The following is a 20,397-nucleotide window of genomic DNA, read 5'->3' as shown; positions in this document are numbered from 1 at the left end:
ATATATCTTGTATCCTACAACCTTACTAAGTGCATTTGTGAGTTGTTTTTTTGTAGATTTTATCAGATTTTTGTTACTGACCATGTGGTCTGAGAATAATAGTGACTAGAACTTTCAATACAAAGTTGACTCGAAGTCTTTAGACATTCTATTTTCTTGCTAACCTCAGGGGAGAAAGTATTTATTCACCATTAAGTATGAAGCTAGCTATTGATTTTTGCTTATATCTATCTCAGGTTAAAAAAGTCTCCTTCTGTTTCTAATTTGTCAAGAATGTTATCAGGTATCGTTTTGTCAAAGGTGTTTTTTCTGTGTCTACTGAGATGACATCACTTTTTTTACTTTGTTAATATTGTGAATTTATTTGAGATTCGAATGTTAGGCCAACCTTGCACCCTGTGGCACCAACCCCATTACTGACGCTAGAGGTTTGTGAAACAGAAGAGAAAACGCCTCCATCATATATATGAGACATATATCTGTGGAGCTGGAAGATGAGCATATACACTTATAAAAAAAAAAAAACTGTAAGGTATTCAAAACCAATACAGAATTATAAAGTAAAATAAAAAATAAATAAATACATTAAAAAAGGTATAGGAGAGTATGCTGAAACAGGCAGTAACAGAAGACACAGGAGAAGCGTAAGGGCAGTGGGTGGCAGGGCCTACGGGATGACTGCTGATGAACAATATGGGCTGTATTGGGAACAAAAAGGTCCAGAACATTACAGGGATGAAAATACGGTAGAATATTTAGTTGTTTGGAAGCCCTGCATCAGGGGCATTGTCTAAAAATGCATGACATGGCTGCTCCGAGGGCCCAGGAACCAAAAAAAAAATCATCTTGTAGCAACTGCAGTATCTACAGTGCTTGAGAGCTGGGTGTTCTGAACAATGGTGCAGACACTGTAGTCTCCCTGTGTGCAGGTTCATAGGATGGAGCAGATCCCAGAGACTGTGGTTTCCTACATGACCCAGGCTAGAGAAGGCCACATACAAAGGACCACGTACGAAGACTGATACAATAGCGGTTGAATCTGAACTTCTGTTGCTTTGTCATTTTAGTAAGACCCCCCCAAATTTTTTTATCAGCATAGAAATTTATTTGAATTCAAAATATGATAATATTTAGGATACCGTATGCACTAGGGGTCGCAAAGAGTTGGACACGACTGAGCGACTGAACTGAACTCACTAAGCACGGGTGGCTGCAACCTGCACACTAAGGGCGGGCGGCTGCAACTGGGCACGGCTGAGAGGAGCTACCCCACGTCAGAGCTCAGGGGCAGAAGCTGGGAGGACCCCATGCCCGAAGGGCAGTGGCCAAGAGGAGTTACCCCGCGTCTGAGGTCAGGGGCAGCAGCTGAGAGTGCCAGGCTGCGATGGCGCAGGAATGGTGGAGAGGAGCTATCCTGTGTCTGAGGCCAGGGGTGGCGGCAGGGAGGAGCAACCCCATGTCCAAGGAGTGGTGGCTGCGCAGGAGGGCGAGGAGGAGCTATCCCATGTTGAAGGTGAGGAAGGGCGGCGGTGAGGAGATACTCTTCGTCCAAGGTAAGGAGCAGCGCCTGCGCTTTGCTAGTACAGTTTTGAAGAGATACCCCACATCCAAGGTAAGAGAAACCCAAGTAAGACAGTAGGTGTTGCAACAGGCATCAGAGGGCAGACACACTGAAATCATACTCACAGAAAACTAGTCAATCTAATCACACTAGGATGACAGACTTGTCTAACTCAATGAAACTAAGCCATGCCTGGGGGGCAACCCAAGATGGGCGGGTCATAGTGGAGAGTCTGACAGAATGCGGTTCACTGGAGAAGGGAATGGCAAACCACTTCAGTATTCTTGCCTTGAGAACCCCATGAACAGTATGAAAAGGCAAAATGATAGGATACCAAAAGAGGAACTCCCCAGGTCAGCAGGTGCCCAACACACTACTGGAGATCAGTGGAGAAATAACTCCAGAAAGAATGAAGGGATGGAGCCAAAGCAAAAGCAATACCCAGCTATGGATGTGACTGGTGATAGAAGCAATGTCCGATGCTGTAAAGAGCAATATTGCATAGGAACCTGGAATGTCAGGTCCATGAATCAAGGCAAATCGGAAGTGGTCAAACAAGAGATGGCAACAGTGTCAACATTCTAGGAATCAGCAAACTAAAATGGACTGGAATGGGTGCATTTAACTCAGATGACCATTATATCTACTACTGCGGGCAGGAATCCCTCAGAAGAAATGGAGTAGCCATCATGGTCAACAAAAGAGTCCAAAATGCAGTCAGTGGAAGCAATCTCAAAAACAACAGAATGATCTCTGTTCGTTTCCAGGGCAAACCATTCAATATCACAGTAATCCAAGTCTATGCCCCAACCAGTAACGCTGAAGAAGCTGAACGGGTCTATGAAGACTTACAAGACCTTTTAGAACTAATGCCGAAAAAAGATGTCCTTTTCATTCTAGGGGACTGGAATGCAAAAGTAGGAAGTCAAGAAACAGCTGGACTAACAGACAAATTTGGCCTTGGAATGCAGAATGAAGCAGGGCAAAGACTAATAGAGTTTTGCCAAGAAAATGCACTGGTCATAGCAAACACCCTCTTCCAACACAAGAGAAGACTCTACACATGGACATCACCAGATGGTCAACACCGAAATCAGATTGATCATATTCTCTGCAGCCAAAGATGGAGAAGCTCTATACAGTCAACAAAAACAAGACCAGGAGCTGACTGTGGCTCAGATCATGAACTTATTACCAGATTGAGACTTAAATTGAAGAAAGTAGGGAAAACTGCTAGACCATTCAGGTATGACCTAAATCAAACCCCTTATGATTATACAGTGGAAGTGAGAAATAGATTTAAGGGCCTAGATCTGATAGATAGAATGCCAGGTGAACTATGGAATGAGGTTCGTGACACTGTACAGGAGACAGGGATCAAGGCTATCTCCATGGAAAAGAAATGCAAAAAAGCAAAATGGCTGTCTGGGGAGGCCTTACAAATAGCTGTGAAAAGAAGAGAGGCAAAAAAAACAAAGGAGAAAAGGAAAGATATAAGCATCTGAATGCAGAGTTCCAAAGAATAGCAAGAAGAGATAAGAAAGCCTTCTTCAGCGATCAGTGCAAAGAAATAGAGGAAAACAACAGAATGGGAAAGACTAGAAATCTCTTCAAGAAAATGAGAGATACCAAGGGAACATTTCATGCAAAGATGGGCTCGATAAAGGACAGACATGGTCTTGACCTAACAGAAGCAGAAGATATTAAGAAGAGGTGGCAAGAATACACAGAAGAACTGTACAAAAAAGATCTTCATGACCAAGATAATCACGATGGTGTGATTACTCACCTAGAGCCAGACACTCTGGAATGTGAAGTCAAGTGGACCTTAGCATCATTATGAACAAAGCTAGTGGAGGTGATGGAATTCCAGTTGAGCTCTTTCAAATCCTGAAAGATGATGCTGTGAAAGTGCTGCACTCAATATGCCAGCAAATTTGGAAAACTCAGCAGTGGCCACAGGACTGCAAAAGGTCAGTTTTCATTCCAATTCCAAAGAAAGGCAATGCCAAAGAATGCTCAAACTACTGCACAATTGCACTCATCTCACATGCTAGTAAAGTAATGCTCAAAATTCTCCAAGCCAGGCTTCAGCAATACGTGAACCGTGAACTCCCTGATGTTCAAGCCGGTTTTAGAAAAGGCAGAGGAACTAGAGATCAAATTGCTAACATCTGCTGGATGATGGAAAAAACAAGAGAGTTCCTGAAAAACATCTACTTCTGTTTTCTTGACTATGCCAAAGCCTTTGACTGTGTGGATCACAGTAAAGTGTGGAAAATTCTGAGAGAGATGGGAATACCAGATCACCTGACCTGCCTCTTGAGAAATCTGTATGCAGGTCAGGAAGCAACAGTTAGAACTGGACATGGAACAACAGACTGGTTCCAAATAGGAAAAGGAGTACATCAAGGCTGTATATTGTGACCCTGCTTATTTAACTTATATGCAGAGTACATCATGAGAAACGCTGGACTGGAAGAAACACAAGCTGGAATCAAGACTGCCTGGAGAAATATCACTAACTTCAGATATGCAGATGACCCTTATGGCAGAAAGTGAAGAGGAAGTAAAAAGCCTCTTAATGAAAGTGAAAGTGGAGAGTGAAAAAGTTGGCTGAAAGCTCAACATTCAGAAAAGGAATATCATGGCATCTGGTCCCATCACTTCATGGGAAATAGACGGGGAAACAGTGGAAACAGTGTCAGACTTTACTTTTTTGGGCTCCAAAATCACTGCAGATGGTGACTGCAGTCATGAAATTAAAAGACACTCACTCCTTGGAAGAAAAGTTATGACCAAGCTAGATAGCACATTCAAAAGCAGAGACATTACTTTGCCGACTGAGGTCCACCTAGGCAAGGCTATGGTTTTTCCTGTGGTCATGTATGGATGTGAGAGTTGGACTGTGAAGAAGGCTGAGCGCCGAAGAATTGATGCTTTTGAACTGTGGTGTTGGAGAAGACTCTTGAGAGTCCCTTGGACTGCAAGGAGCTCCAGCCAGTCCAATCTGAAGGAGATCAGCCCTGGGATTTCTTTGGAAGGAATGATGCGAAAGCTGAAACTCCAGTACTCTGGCCACCTCATGCGAAGAGTTGACTCATTGGGAAAGACTCTGATGCTGGGAGGGATTGGGGGCAGGAGGAGAAGGGGACGACCGAGGATGAGTTGGCTGGATGGCATCACGGACTCGATGGACCTGAGTCTGAGTGAACTCCGGGAGCTGGTGATGGACAGGGCGGCCTGGCCTGCTGCAATTCATGGGGTCACAAAGAGTCGGACAGGACTGAGCGACTGAACTGAACTGAATAATTATTTAAAGCACACAGCACTGGCTCTGAAACAGTTCTAAAGAAGTCATTCTTCTGAAGTCAAAAAATAGGTAGTAAGAATGTACAAGGAAGCAAAAATATATTAAAAAAACTTGTTATGTATTGGGAGTTGTTGCAAGGGCATCCTGAAATAATGTAACAGAGCCCAAGTTACATAACATGCAAAGCAAGGAGTTCTCTTACTTACTTTCTCCTGGAAAATAAACCATAACCTCAGAATGCAAGATCACCACCACTGGGTTAACAGGAAAAACTTTCTGAGGGACACAGGGAGTAACTCACTGTACTTCACCTTTCCCTAACTAATTTCCTCATACCAATTTATTTTCCTTCTCTGAGGAAGGTCATTGTCAACATAACCTCCAAACAAGCCTTTCTCCCTTAGCTCTGCTATTGACCCCTGAACCTTAACATCTGGGGATCTGCACTTTTATTCCCCACTGAAGTTAATTTTGCTGTATCCAACTGAATCGGAAGATAGAAATTTACATTGCAAAATATAAAGATCTTTTTGAATCATTATATTTTAGAATTCTCTGCCATGTCTCTCTTCCATTGTTAACACTGCATAGCTATATGTTCAATAATATACTTATTTGCACTTATATCTAAATATATAATTTGTTACACCTGAGGAATTACTATATTAGACCTGAATAAACAGAACTAGCTTAACTTCCAGTTTGGTGACAGCCCAGTCTTTTGCATATAAAAGAAAGTAGACAAAGAGAAGAATAAGCACTGAGTTTGATCCATTTCAGAATTAAATGCCACATTCAGATGGGACACAACTGGGGCAAGAACATTACAGCCCCCCAACGGGCCAAACCTCCAGGGCTAGCAGATCATTGGGGATTTCCTGACTCCATCAAAGTGCAGGTGACCCCCCAAACCACAATCAGTATTTGCTAATATCTTTTAGATCAGTCACTAGGTATTGTTTAAACTAATTAGTTATTGCTTAGAAACTATAAAAACTTATCAAGTGGAGTATCACAGAAATCTGGAATTTGTGTGTATTCAGGCTGACAGGTCAGCAGGAAATCTTGGACAAGTCTGTGCTGAAGCCTGTCCTGTGTATACGGGGCTAGAGGTGCGTGCAACAGCTCAGCTCAAGGTAAGGTGAACTCCACAGTGCTAGGTGCTGTAGAACTCACTGTGTCTTGTTTTCTATGGAACCTAAATATTAGTAGTCAGTGGCTCCCTGAAGACCTCTTTACTAATTAATTGCTAAATTAAGTAAAAATTTTGACTTTAGCATTTGAAATTCTCTTGGTGAGAACAGTTAAGGGCGTCCTCTTCTAAACACTGCAAGGTAAATTCTCTTTACCAAAATTCTCACAAGCTGCAAAATCTACAGTCATAGAGCACATGGAAAGGACATTAAAATTCTGAGCCAACCACTTTAGGCTGGGTCTCATGAGTTATTTTAAAATATACTTTCAAACCTTTGGTTCTCTGAAATACTGTTTTGTGAAATTAATTTTGAGAATACTACAATTTTTCCAGGGATAAGAACCTAAGAAAATGGTTGTACTTACTTAAAACTCTCTTAAGACATTTCTGTAGAAAACTTCGCATTGCATGCATGCACATGTGCGCACACACACAGAGCTAGAGGACAAACCTCCAGGGTACAGGCCAGCTGTAGAGTCACCTTTGTAAATTTTAAATAAAACAAAGTCTTAAACACTCACCTGTGGATAAAATTTCTGGAAAAACCACACTACATTTGTTCTTAACTTTATAATTTTGCTTCTTCTCAACACTGTCAAGGGCACATTATTGGTTACCTACTGCTGCCTAACATACCACCGAAAACAGAGGATCTTTTAAAAGTAACTGCTGTTTTTACCTCTGACAGTTTTGTGGTTTAGTCTGAGGTAGTTCTACTGCTAGACTTGTGTGGGCTCAGTCATATGACCACAGATGGATGCTGGGTTGGCTAGGGGTAGAGTTCATTTGTATACTTGGTTTTCTCTGCCTGTTGTTATTTTGTCTTAATTTTTATTTTGTATTAGAATAGAGTTGATTCACAATTTTATGTTCGCTTCAGGTGTATAGCAATGTGATTTAGTTATATATATATATATTCTTTTTCAGGTTCTTTTCGCATATAGACTATTACAGGTTACTGAGTTACCTGTATTATACAGTAGGCCCTTGTTGATTATCTATTTTATATATATTAGTGTGGATATGTTAGTACCAAATTCCTAACTTATCCTTACCCATAACCTTCCCCCTTTGGCAACCAGAAATTTCTTTTCAAGGTCCAGAACTATTTCTATTTTGTAAATAAGTTAATTTGTATCATTCTTTGGCACAAACCATACAACTTGCAGCATCTTAGGGATTCAACTAGGGATTGAACTCAGGCCCTTGGCAGTAAAAGTCAAAGTCCAAACCACCAGACCACCAGGCAGTTTCCCTGTGGATCACTATTTTTAGATTTCATGTTTAAGCGACATCATATGAAATTTGCTTTCTCTGTCTTACTTCTAGTTAGTATGATAGTCTCTAGGTCCACCCATGTTGCTGGAAGTGGCATTTTTATTCTTCTTTAAGGCTGAGTAATATTTCATTGTATAAATGTAGCACCTTTTCTTTATCCATTCATCTGTTGATGGACATTTAGGTTGTTTCCATGTCCTGGTTATTGAAAATAGCACTGTAGTGAACATTGGAGGTGCATGTGTCTGAATTATGGTTTTCTCAGGGTATTTGCCCAGTAGTTGAATTTCTGGGTAATATGGTAGCTCTATCTTTATAGTTTTTTAAGGAACCTCCATACTGTTCTCCATAGTGGCTGTACCAATTTACATTCCCACCAACAGTGTAGGAGGGTTCTTTTTCTCCACACCCTCTCCAAGTAGACTGTGCCTCAATCAGAGAGATATGCCATATGAGGAGATGCTCAACACCACTAATAATAATTAGAGAAATGGATATCAAAACTACACACCGGTCAGATAGCCAAAGTCTACAGTTGTAAAAATGAATGAAATAAACCCATCTGCAGCAACATGGATGGGCCTGGACATTCTACCAAGTGGAGTAGGTTAGAGAGAGAGACAAGTATCATATGATATTGTTTATATGCAGATCTTAAAGCATGATACAAATGGAAGTTATTTACAAAACAGAAACAGATTCACAAAGAGGATGAACTTATACTAACCCGGGAGGACGGGTGGGAGGGAGAGAGAGAGAGCGAATTTGGACTAACATGTACACACTACTGTATTTAAAACAGAAAACCAACAAGGACCTACTGTACAGCACATAGAACTCTGCTCAATACTCTTTCTTTAATAAGCTAATTAGGAAAATAATTTGAAATACATACATGTATATGCATAACTGAATTACTCTGCTGTATAGCTGAAACACAACACTGTTAATCAGCTATACGCCAACATAAACTAAAAAAAACGGGGCAAATTGGATTAAAAAACAGTCTACAAGAGACCCACTTTAGTGCAAGGGAGACACATAGATTGAAAGTGACAGGAAGGACGGAAAAAGATATTTCATGCAAACAAAAATGACAAGAAAGCCAGGACCGTGATACTTGGAATCAGATAAGCAGACTTCAAAACAAAGGACATAGAGAAATTTAGAGAAGGAGACTATATAACGCTGAAAGGCTCAATACAAGAGGAGTTTACACTCATCAACACAGGTGCAGCTAATACCGGAGCACCCAAACACATCAAGGGAGAAATTTACAGGAATACAGAACGGTAGAGACTTTGACACCACAGTCATGTCAATGGACAGGTCTTCTAGACAGCAAAGCAACAACGCAACAGAGACCCTAAATGAGACAACAGAACAATTAAACTTAATTGGTATTTTCAGGACATTACATCCAGAAAAAGCCCAGAATGCACAAGAGTCAGAAATAAACCTAAGGATGTGAAAGACTTACTCGCTGAGAAGTATAAAACATTAGTAAAGGAAACTGAAGATGATTCAACATATGAACAACAATATGGTAAGATATCCGATGCTCTTGGAATTGGTAGACTATTGTTAATATGGCCATACTGCTGCTGCTGCTAAGTCGCTTCAGTCGTGTCCTACTCTGTGTGATCCCATAGATGGCAGCCCACCAGGCTCCCCCGTCCCTGGGATTCTCCAGGCAAGAACACTGGAGTGGGTTGCCATTTCCTTCTCCAATGCATGAAAGTGAAAAGTGAAAGCGAAGTCGCTGGTGTCTGACCCTTAGCATGGACTGCAGCCCACCAGGCTCCTCCATCCATGGGATTTTCCAGGCAAGAGTACTGGAGTGGGGTGCCACTGTCTTCTCCGATGGCCATAGTACCCAAAGCAATTACAGATTTAATGTTATCCTTATCAAGTTACCCGTGATATTTTTCACAGAACTAGAAAAATAATCCTAAAATTTATATGGAATCACCCAGTTTTTGCTACTTGATATTATAGCAGAGTTCCATCGATGTCACTCATGGCATTTAAAATATGAACAACATAATAGAGTTGTTCCCCTTCGAACACTTTGGTGCTATTATTTCATTAGTGGAGAGGTAGGCAGTTCAATTACAAACCCAAAATTATTGATTGTGCTTTAAAAGATTAAATCCAGTTTAAGCAAAACAAAAAACACCTAATAATCTAGGAATTAGAATCTTATTTTTATGCTTGGGTTAAAAGAACAGGTCATTTCTAGAAGTATGTATGCTAAATTGACATAGTACTTAAGAATTTTCCAAACATTCCTAAATGAAATGCTTCTATTACCATAATTACATCAGTGATACACAATTTAAAACTTGTCTGACTTGCCTTGTGAATAGTTTGGTTCAAAGTAGGAGACAGAATGTTGGGGATTTTAGTATTTTCTGAAGGCATATATAGGATGACAAGGCATTAATTTGGAGGAATACTGGGGCAGGATTAATTTGAACTCTAGTTAATATCCCAGGCATCCTTTGCATAAATAAATGATTTTTTTCTGACTTATTTCTCATAATAGAACCAACCAGTAGATACTATTAAATCCATGTTACTGCTAAGGAAATGGACATAATTTAGCTGATAAATGATGTTACAGTTTATCATCTCGCCAAACTTATGATCCTTCCACCCTTTCTCTTATGCCCACCCTTCCCTTTCAAATGGGAAAATAGCTGTTTTCACCTCTGGATTTTTTTTTCCCATGTCTAAAATAGGTTTAATACTTTCTTTTCTATCTTTATCCACTTTTCCTTTCCTCTTTAAAGTATGAGAAAATTGTGGATTTACATAGCTTTGAATTTCATGTGAAATATATCTTGTAACTAAATTCTCAGTGATTTCTTATACTACACCTTTGTTAAAGTACTTCCTCACTCAAAGCAGAGTGTACAGGATATTTTGTGGTTATAATAATCTTATTGTCTGATTAAAACATGAAATTTGGTTATGTACTGCTCAATCTTGCATGTGTATTTAAACTCCCATAAGCTATGTATGCATTTGCAACAGACCATCCAGGAAACTAGTCAAAAACATTATTTATAAAGAAGGTGATATACAGAAGAAATGTAGAAATATGCTATTAATATTTAAATAAACTTTTATAGATTTGTCTCTGATTATTAACTATACATAATGTTTATCTCAGTGACTTTGGTCCCACTTCCCAAAATATAATTTCCTTATTTTTCTGAACTTGCTCATTGACTATCAACATGCACCATCATATGTATGTACATACATTATAAACCATTCCTTTAAAGGAGTACTTACTGTGTCAGACACTTAGAAGATGGGATTCTTCTCTAGATGCGCATAAAATTCAGACTCAGAATGGTATTGTCTAAGCGAGATGTAAGTGATGTCCAGTGAGCAGAGAGAGAAAAAGAAGTCGGGAGACGGAGGTTTAATCTCAGCTCTATCACATGTAAGCCTTAGGAAAGCCATCTTAGTTCTTCAGTTGTAGTACCCTTACCTGAGATTTTAATTCCAACCTACCCATTTTTAGAAGGGCGTTGTTACACTCCTGTCTATAGGACATACCTGCAGAATTCCTCTTTTATTCCTCAAGACTTTCTCTCTCTCTCAGGATCTGCAGTTGAAGCAAGCCACATGCTCTTGGCAGAGTCGGCATGGTTAGGGGTGAGATCTGTAACTCAGAACAATGAGCAATAGCTTTGCTCAGTAAAAAGCCAGTTGGCTCAACTCAAATACTTAGTCTAATAACACCCTAATCAACTAAATTCGTCTGCCTCAATTTTATATTTTATAGCCAGAGCAGAAAGGATACAACTTAATATTCTAAATATCATAATTGAGTCTGGGAACACCACCAACTTGTCGCTCTCAGAACCCAGCAGAAGGCAGAACTGGAGACGACGTGAAGTCACGCAGCAGCTGAAAGAGCAGAAGGAATGCATTCCACATGCAAGGAGCCGGAGAGGCTGAAGCAATGCTGAACGGGCTGTACTCGACACTGCTTTACTGTATGTTACGTTCTGGAGTAAGCGGTGTGTTTGCTAGGTAGAAGGTGAGCTGTAAGCAGTTATCATGCAGTAAATGACACTACCAGAAAGTAACATCAGAAGATGTCCTATATTTGAAGAGTAAAACTAGACTTACACAGTCCAAAGTAAGTGATTGGTTAATTTCCACAAAATTTAATTTTTCAGAATTTCTAATGACTAAATGAAATATTCCATAAAAGACTCATTTCCCCAATTTAAATAGGTTTTAGAATCAATTAAATGTGATTTTGTTTCTCATCCTTTTATGTTCTTGCTTAGCATAGGAACTATACAGTTTGCTTTGATTTCATAAAAGTTAATCTCAGACCTTCTTTTGTTTATCAAATACAGTTTCAGCTCTCCAGATTACTAATAGTTTAGCAAGGAATCAGAAATATCAAGTTGGAGGTCAATGTACTTCCCTTTTTATGAGTTGCATTATCAAATATTAAAGAACGAACAAAGGACATACTGTTCCAACAACTAAATCCCAATAATGGTGGTGTATTCTTTCAGATTTCAGCAGTTATACTTACGTCCATGGTATCAAAGTCCCAGGAATATTTTTAAGGAATCTCTTTTGTTTCCAGTTGTGCATCACCAGCTACCATGGGTAAGCAAGAACCATACAAAGGAGGGTCTTGAATTATGTCTACAATGTCAGGCTTTAATCAGCTTTGCATATTGGTGATGATGATTCATACGTTAGGTGTAAAGAACAAATTTCTCCCTAAGTACAGACTCTAATACAAGCCCTCTGTGTCATATGAAGGCTAGGTAAGACTGGGAAAGGCAGGACAGATTCATAATCACAGACGCACAGCATTTTCAGACAGGATAAAATATGTGAAATCTTACCATAGGTCCTTTATTAGAAACACATCCAAAATGTACATATACTTAAGGAACAGTCTATAGTAGAAGAATGGGAGGAAAAGGTACACCAGTCAGACATCGTATGAAAGATGTCAGCTGAAATTTACTTTAAGGAAAAGACCGTTATTTTTCTCCAAGAAGACAAAATTTTAAAATAAGGCATCCACTACAAGCTGGAATTCCTTTCATTTTTATATTATTTTACAAAGGTAAATGCATTATTAAGCAATTAATTCCTAGTCTATAGTGACTTACTAGGAACTGTGATATTCTAATATTAACTCCTTCACACTAATTTAGATCATCGAGTTTCAGTGGTCTCATCTCCTTTCTCAATTTTCAGCATATGAGTAGTACCTAAAATCTTAGTTTCCTTCTGCTGAGTCACATGCCAACATGGCATAAAAACTTACTCTAGTTGCTTAAATGCTTGCAGGGTTAGAAAAGTATATAAAACGTTTAGGAAGCCTGCTGTGAAATAAATATAAATGTTTTTATATATGCTGTTTTCCAGTACTGTGTTAAGCATTCTTTAAAGAGAGAATGCGAATTTGGACACAGGATTAGCAGCACCATTCTGGTATAAGATCCTCTTTGCATTCTGTGACAGTCCATGGGCCTAGGAAATCTAGACTATTCTAACATGGCCCTGACTGAAGGCTCCGGTGTTTTTTCATGTCATATAAATTAACCACCAGCAGTGATAACAGTATTGAGCCCAAAGTAGTTAACACTACAGAAGTTCCAAAGAATTAGTGCCTCAGCTAATTAAATGACTTCTGACACATCAAAGGTAAATGAATGTATCATTTCTAAATCAACTACTTGGAGAATCATGATAAGTATGATGATGATAATTTTTTTGTACCAGGGAAACCTCACAAAATTGAAACACCACCAGAATAATAAAACAACATTTTAAAAAGAAGGAACATGCAAAATATTAGATGTAACTTTAATCATCTTTAAATTATATTTGTGAATATCAGGATATTGATGCTCAGAGATAATATTATAAATCAAGTTTTTCCATTGTTAGTAATGTTTCTTTTCACATAGTGTTTACGTCTGACTAAAAGTGAGATGAGAGTTAAAGATGGTGTTCTTTCTGTGGCCCTGAAACCAACTTGGCTTAACTATAGAGATTTTCCAGATCTAGAAATGCTTAGAAATAAAATTGCAGAACAAGAATCTGGGAGTAATGACAATTATATTTTCTTCTTTCATCAAAAACAACTTCAAATGTTCATTTCTATTTTACTGTAGAACTGTCCTATCGTAAAATACAATGCTGATTCCAGCTGTTGCAGTGATTATATAGATTACAGGTTTATAATAAAATAAAAAATGGTACTAAAGTTCTACTGTATTCACAAATACTGCATTTATATATGTACATGCAAGTAAACCTCATTATTAATGACAAAATTTTAGGGTTTTAAATAGGCACATTTCCTCCTACCTGTCCATCTCCATATATTTACAACCCCAAGACAAGTTTTCACAAGTAACATTTAAGTTTGTGAAGGAAAAAGTTAGTATTTCCAGTACCTAGCCTCTCTCCCTCCCTTCCATCTTTGGGAGAGTAGCAGCCCATAAAACTGAATGCACAAACTACCATTATAAGAGTTTCTGTGATTCATATCCACATCTGTTGGCAGCAACAAGCCTGAAGAGTTCTGAACAAAGTAATGTATTTGCATGTATAATATAAGCATCTCATAAGAGTGATCCTCTGCATACACACACAAAAAAAACATATAAAAATGTTTCTTAAAAGTAGTATTTTAACTATTTTGTCTAACTCCCAAAGTGAATCACCAATGAATACTTTTATACTGCAAATATTATGATTATCAAACTGTTCTGTATCACCAACGACAACCTCCAATAAAAAAGGCAAGGAAAAAAAAAAGAAAACAGAAGCCAGTGATTGTAAAACAAGAAAAAAAATTCTAGATATATAAATATGTTAAATGTTACTATACAAAGATGGTAACTATAAAAGTATATCTGACCCTACCCGTATTGCTAAATACTTTTGACCATCAGTCTTGACCTCAGGGTAAGAGCTTGACCTCTTCCCACAAGCATACAGGAGCTGTAACCTTCTGCACCCTAAGAGGAAGATTCTTTAAAGTGAGTATCTGCACTCCAGCATGCCTGATCTTTTCCTCTATGACTGTCTTATTTCTGTTCTTAATTTCTCAAACTAAATGAATTCTTATCTCTGTTATTGCTAAGTGATTTTAAAGTTCTAGGACACAAACTCTAACATATCTGAGATGTTTTATAAATAATCATCTTTCGGATAAAAGGTGATGGCACGGAAATGATCTTTTAAGGGTCTGTCTTGGTTTCAGTGCTTTGAAAAGAAAGGATGGTGTATCGGTAGGTCTCTGCATGCCATTTTCTGAAGTCTTGTTTGACTGCAAACCTTGGGCCAGATCACATCCAGCACTTCAATCATCATCAGTCCTCTCCACAGCATTGTGATAACACAGTTTCCAGGGTAACTTCCTCAGCAGCCCTGTAAATTGTGAGTCATCGAGATGATACACAGTTGGTCTGGCTTCAAGTTTCACACAATTGGGCTATGAAGCATCCCGTACAGAGAAGGCAGCACCCAAAGGAATGAGCAGAACATGTTTAAATAATACCCACTACTAAATTTTACAGCTGTCCTTTTATATTGAAATGAGATTAAGCACACTGTTATGTTAAATTGAAAACACTTTAGATCTAAAAATATACTACTGAAACAAATGACATAGCAAGAAACAAGACCAAAATCTATTTGTATAAAATACAGTCTATAATTTCAGAACAAATGCTTCATATAGCCATACTCAGACATCTTCTAAATTATAATCCAGGCATTTATATTTTTAAAAATTATCTCTGGTGAATTTCAAATTTAGTATTTTCACAGAGTTTAAATATCTATAATGAATCGTTTCTTTTTAGAACTGGAACTGAGCATAAATATAATTCTAAAACAAGATTCCTGATTTCAGAGAATTGTGTCTTCAGATAACCTTTCTCCACAAATGATTAGAATTAAATAACTTCCTTAAAATTATACTTTCTCTCTTTTGAATGGGCTCCAAATAGAAAAGTTCTTGAGTTGGGATTCATTTTAAGTTTTTGCTGGTTGGGATTCTTCTATACTACTTTACCAACATTATTACATTTTATCATATCTTCTCCCAAGACAAGCTGTTCATTGTACGTTGTTCTCAAGTACTGAACTGAAATATAACCTAAAGGAAGAAATTATGCTTCTTGCTTCAGTTTCTCTTAAACATTGGTGATTATCTCAGTCACAACTGCCAGGGTTGTGTTATTTTATTCTGGATTCCTAATTATAAAGCATTGAGAGTAATTCAGAAGTGTTTCAGAATCACCTACTGCCAAGATTCTGGAAAATGTCTCTTGAGAAACAGGATGTAGATGCTCCGAGGACTGTGCTCCCCGATGCAACAAGAGGGTAAAGGGCCAGGTCAGCACCCCGATGCACCTGCTGTCCTGCTGCTCCATCACTCAGCAGATACTGAGAGTCCATTTGGTTTCCACGGTGGGTCATCTGTTGTTCATTTCTAAAGCTAGCTAGTAGAAACTCAGGAGAATCACCTGGACAAATTTAAGTGTTATGGCCACTTCTGTGTTGATAAGTATTCTAGACCATAAATGCCGGCAACTGAACGATGAGATGTTTCCTGAGGATTGTCTAAAACAAGGAAAATCTCAGTAGATGTTTTAGTTCTTAAACACCTTTTTAAACTCATCTTGTAAGGAGCTTCAACTTTTGGCCTGTTTCACAAACAGCGAGTTTTATACTGTTACTACGCTTGAGACTTGGAAAACTCTTACCTCTCATCCTTATCTGTAATGCAATTATCTTGGGAATCTTAATTCCTTTCTGGTTAAATCAGTAATAACCAATTGTGATAAACAGCACATACAAACACACACACATAAAGATAAAAATAAAATAAAAAAGCCTGACAGAGTATGTTAATAAACTTCACTACAGAGAGACTGGTCAAGAAAATGATGACATGGCTCCTTTTCCATTTTTATATAACATAACAAAAGTAGTATTTTGGAAGGTTATAAAGTTATTTTTTTCCATTTATACTATTTCTTAATAAAAGTAGTGTTTTTTGTCTTTTTTTTACATATGTATATAAAGACTCTGCTACTGCTAAGTCACTTCAGTCATGTCTGACTCTGCGACCCCATAGACGGCAGCCCATCAGGCTCCCCCGTCCCTGGGATTCTCCAGGCAAGAACACTGGAGTGGGTTGCCATTTCCTTCTCCAATGCATGAAAGTGAAAAGTGAAAGTGAAGTTGCTCAGTCATGTCCGACTCCTAGTGACCCCATGGACTACAGCCTACCAGGCTCCTCCGTCCATGGGATTTTCCAGGCAAGAGTACTGGAGTGGGGTGCCATTGCCTTCTCCAGTAAAGGTAGGCAAATAAGAACTGTGAGGCCAGTGAGTGCGTTTCGGCTGCTTCTGCTGTGCTAAGCAGGTGAGAGAACCCTGGCTTTCCTATTGGGAGCCCTTCTGCATGGCTTAGTCCCTTTGCAGCTGCCACTAGCTGTCAGCCTCCCCATGGATGTTGTCCACGTGCACTTTGAGGTAGTCATTCCTTGTAAACTTCTTATGGCAAAACTGGCATTCTGCCAGTGGACGATTGGGATTATGAGTCATCTTGTGTCGGATCAGCATTTTCTTCAGGCTAAAAGCCAAGTCACAAACCTAGAAAAGACCCAAAGATACCAGTCATATTATATTAAAAAATCTGAAACTACACAAATTCATCACGTACACAGGTAGCGGTCTAAGAATCTGCCAGGTAAAGAATCTCTTTTCCAGGTAAAGAATCTGCCTGCCAAGCAGGAGACATGGGTTTGCTCCCTGAGTTGAGAAGATCCCCTGGAGAAGGAAATAGCAACCCACTCCAGTACTCTTGCCTGGGAAATCCCAGAGACAGAGGAGCCCGGTGGGTTCGACTTAGCTGGATGCGACTTAGCGACTGAACAACAATAATCACTTACACAGTATACATTATGCAAACTCCTATTATCCATATGTGCTGATAGGTGTAGCAACAAGAAAGTGCTCTTGAAATAAATGGAATTTAACATGCAAGGTCAGAAGAAAAGACAATTACAGCTCCAAGAGGTGTCTGCATTTATTATGTGTCTTCTGTGTACCAACATGCCTCCTTCCTCCACCTACTATATTTAAACATCTCTAGAGAAACAACTCCCTGGAAACAGTATTTTTCTTTTCATAATGGAGTATATTAATGATTTCATATTAAACCTCTTATTAAACAAAATGTCTTATGGTCTAGAGGGCATCTATCTAGTACTTGGCATGAGAAGCACGAGATTTGTCTCAGTAGTGATTAATTTGGACCCATCTGTGAAGTAAAAGATTAACACTGCTTTAACCATCCTGACATATTCAGTATTCCAGTAAAAATACTTCATTTAATATGTTTGCTTCATGTAATCTCTGCCACATTGCCACCTAGCTCAACAGACATTAAACAGCTGAATAATTGAAAATATTAAATTATCCCATAAGATGTAAGCCATAACTATACAAAAGTAAAAATGAAATGGAAATCTTTTATAGTACCAAGTTTTCACTAAAAGTTTGGTGCTATTCACAAAAACTCCATTTTCTTGAATTCTTCAAAAGCACATGCATTGTAAAATAAGGCACACTTAAATAATGTGAAAATTCCATGAAAAACACAATGAATACAATCAGAGAGGTAAAGGCCTGTAAAATACTGGAATGAAAGCTGAAATTCTGAATGAGGTGAAGCTTGTGAAAATACAAAAGCAAATAAAAATATTCACCTCTCTCTTTATGGGAGAAGGGGGATTTTATGCTGATAGCAACAAGAAATTCAGAAGGGCAAGCCCCCAACGTGGTCAGGAGAGAGAGTAATCCAATAATGTATTTTGCATTATACAGAAGTAGCAGCCTAGGATGGTCTAAAGGAAAAGTTTTAGAGCCTGCTGTGGGTGGAACGCTTGTGTCCCCTCAAAATTCCCAAATTAAAGCCCTAATCCTCAAGGTGATGATTACGGAGGTGCAGGAACTGGGCGATCCTGAGGTGCAGATGAGCTCACGAGGATGCAGTCCTGTGATGGGATTCACACCCTCACAAAATCAGGAAGAGATACAGGTCTCTTCTCTGTCTCTCTGCCTGCACACACCAAGGAAGGCTGTGTGAGGAGGCATTTCTCCAAAGAAGACATACGGATGGCTAACAAACACATGAAAAGATGCTCAACATCACTCATTATTAGAGAAATGCAAATCAAGACCACAATGAGGTACCATTTCACACCAGTGAGAATGGCTGCGATCCAAAAGTCTACAAGCAATAAATGCTGGAGAGGATGTGGAGAAAAGGGAACCCTCTTGCACTGTTGGTGGGAATGTAAACTAGTACAGCCACTATGGAAAACAGTGTGGAGATTCCTTAAAAAATTGCAAATAGAGTTGCCTTATGACCCAGCAATCCCACTGCTGGGCATACACACCAAGAAAACCAGAACTGAAAGAGACACGTGTACGCCAGTGTTCATCGCAGCACTGTTTATAATAGCCAGGACATGGAAGCAACCTAGATGTCCATCAGCAGATGAAAGGATAAGAAAGCAGTGGTACATATACACAATGGAGTATTACTCAGCCATTAAAAACAATACATTTGAATCAGTTCTAATGAGGTGGATGAAACTGGAGCCGATTATACAGAGTGAAGTAAGCCAGAAAGAAAAACACCAGTACAGTATACTGACACATATATACAGAATTTAGAAAGATGGTAATGATGAACCTTTATGCAAGACAGCAAAGGAGACACAAATGTATAGAACAGACTTTTGGACTCTGGGGGAGAGGGAGAGGGTGGGATGATTTGGGGGAATGGCTTTGAAACATGTATACTATCATGTAAGAAACGAAGTGCCAGTCTATGTTCGATACAGGATACAGGATGCTTGGGGCTGGTGCATGGGGATGATCCAGAGGGATGGTATGGGGTGGGAGGTGGGAGGGGGATTCAGGATTGGGAGCTTGTATACACCCGTGGTGGATTCATGTCAATGTGTGGCAAAACCAATACAGTATTGTAAAGTAAACTAAAGTAAAAAAAAAAAAAAAAAAAAGAACAGAAACAAAAAAAAAAAAAAAAAGAAAAGGCAAACTTCTCTCAACATTGAGAGAAGATATTTGCAAGAAAAAAAAATAAGTACTTGAAAATATCAAGAGACTGACATTAATATTAGCTGACATCAATTGAGAAATTTGATCATTTTATTTCTATCTTTATTCCCGTCTGTATTTCCTAATTCTTCTGAAACAGAAAAGAAAACTTTTGTAATTAGAAACCAAATACTACTTTGGAATGGAAAGAGTACACTTGGTTGATTGGATGGACATCCTCATGTTCTATCCATGCCTCAAGCCCACTCCCAACAGAATTCTGCCTTAGTGAGTCCTTTTTAACTCTCTAAACTACTTTGATGCAGCACCAACAACCTCCGCATGGCAGTAGGGACTCCTGAAACCTCATCTGGCATGAAGTTCCAGCATCACACAGCATGCCTGGCCCTTTCCTGCTGCCTTTCATTTCGTTTCCGTGAAGACCTATTCTCCTTGTTTTCCTGCTATGTTTCCGGCCATTTCCCCCTTATCACAGTGTCTGTTCCTTAACCCACGTCTCCATTCACTAGCTGTTTTCTCCCCTGGTTATCTTCATCGTAGTCATGCTTTTTGTGACTGTTTATATGGAGCTCACTTACCAATATCTATCTCTGATTCAGTCTATTCTCCTTATCTGTACAGTGGAGGATTTAAATGCTTGTTGAATAAGACACTTCAAATTTAATAAGTCTTACACAGAACTGGAATCTAAAAAGTACAGCAAACTAGTGACTATAACAAAAAGCAGCAGACTCACAGAGAGAGAGGACAAACTAGAGGTTACCAGTGGAGGGCAATCCAGGGGCAGGGGATTAACAGGTACAAACTACTAGGTACATATTACATACAAGATATACAGCACAGAAAGTACAGCAAATATTTTATAACTGTA

At 38.9% G+C, this 20,397-nt stretch overlaps 1 protein-coding gene and 1 long non-coding RNA gene across 6 annotated transcripts in view; both read right to left on the bottom strand.

Moving 5' to 3' along the window:
* Nucleotides 1-4,899: 4,899 nt before the first annotated feature.
* Nucleotides 4,900-8,837, bottom strand: LOC120861673. The gene is made up of 3 exons (XR_005720574.1): nucleotides 8,828-8,837; nucleotides 6,573-6,577; nucleotides 4,900-4,984 (listed from the first exon to the last, which is right to left on the bottom strand). It is a non-coding gene; the product is annotated as an uncharacterized LOC120861673 (long non-coding RNA).
* Nucleotides 8,838-14,037: 5,200 nt separating this feature from the next.
* Nucleotides 14,038-20,397, bottom strand: part of PRDM5 (PR/SET domain 5) — a 264,482-nt gene continuing 258,122 nt past the window's right edge. For all 5 annotated transcript variants that reach the window (XM_040237380.1, XM_040237381.1, XM_040237377.1 and 2 more), the window contains one exon: nucleotides 14,038-17,027. In XM_040237380.1, coding sequence (XP_040093314.1) covers nucleotides 16,863-17,027 — 165 coding nt within the window. In that variant the 3' untranslated portion in view covers nucleotides 14,038-16,862. The remainder of the gene's footprint in view (nucleotides 17,028-20,397) is intronic.

The sequence above is a fragment of the Oryx dammah genome, unplaced genomic scaffold (genome assembly GCF_014754425.2).
Source record: "Oryx dammah isolate SB20612 unplaced genomic scaffold, SCBI_Odam_1.1 HiC_scaffold_3, whole genome shotgun sequence".
In the NCBI taxonomy this organism is placed as follows: domain Eukaryota; kingdom Metazoa; phylum Chordata; class Mammalia; order Artiodactyla; family Bovidae; genus Oryx; species Oryx dammah.
This window is presented reverse-complemented; position numbering and strand designations above follow the sequence as displayed.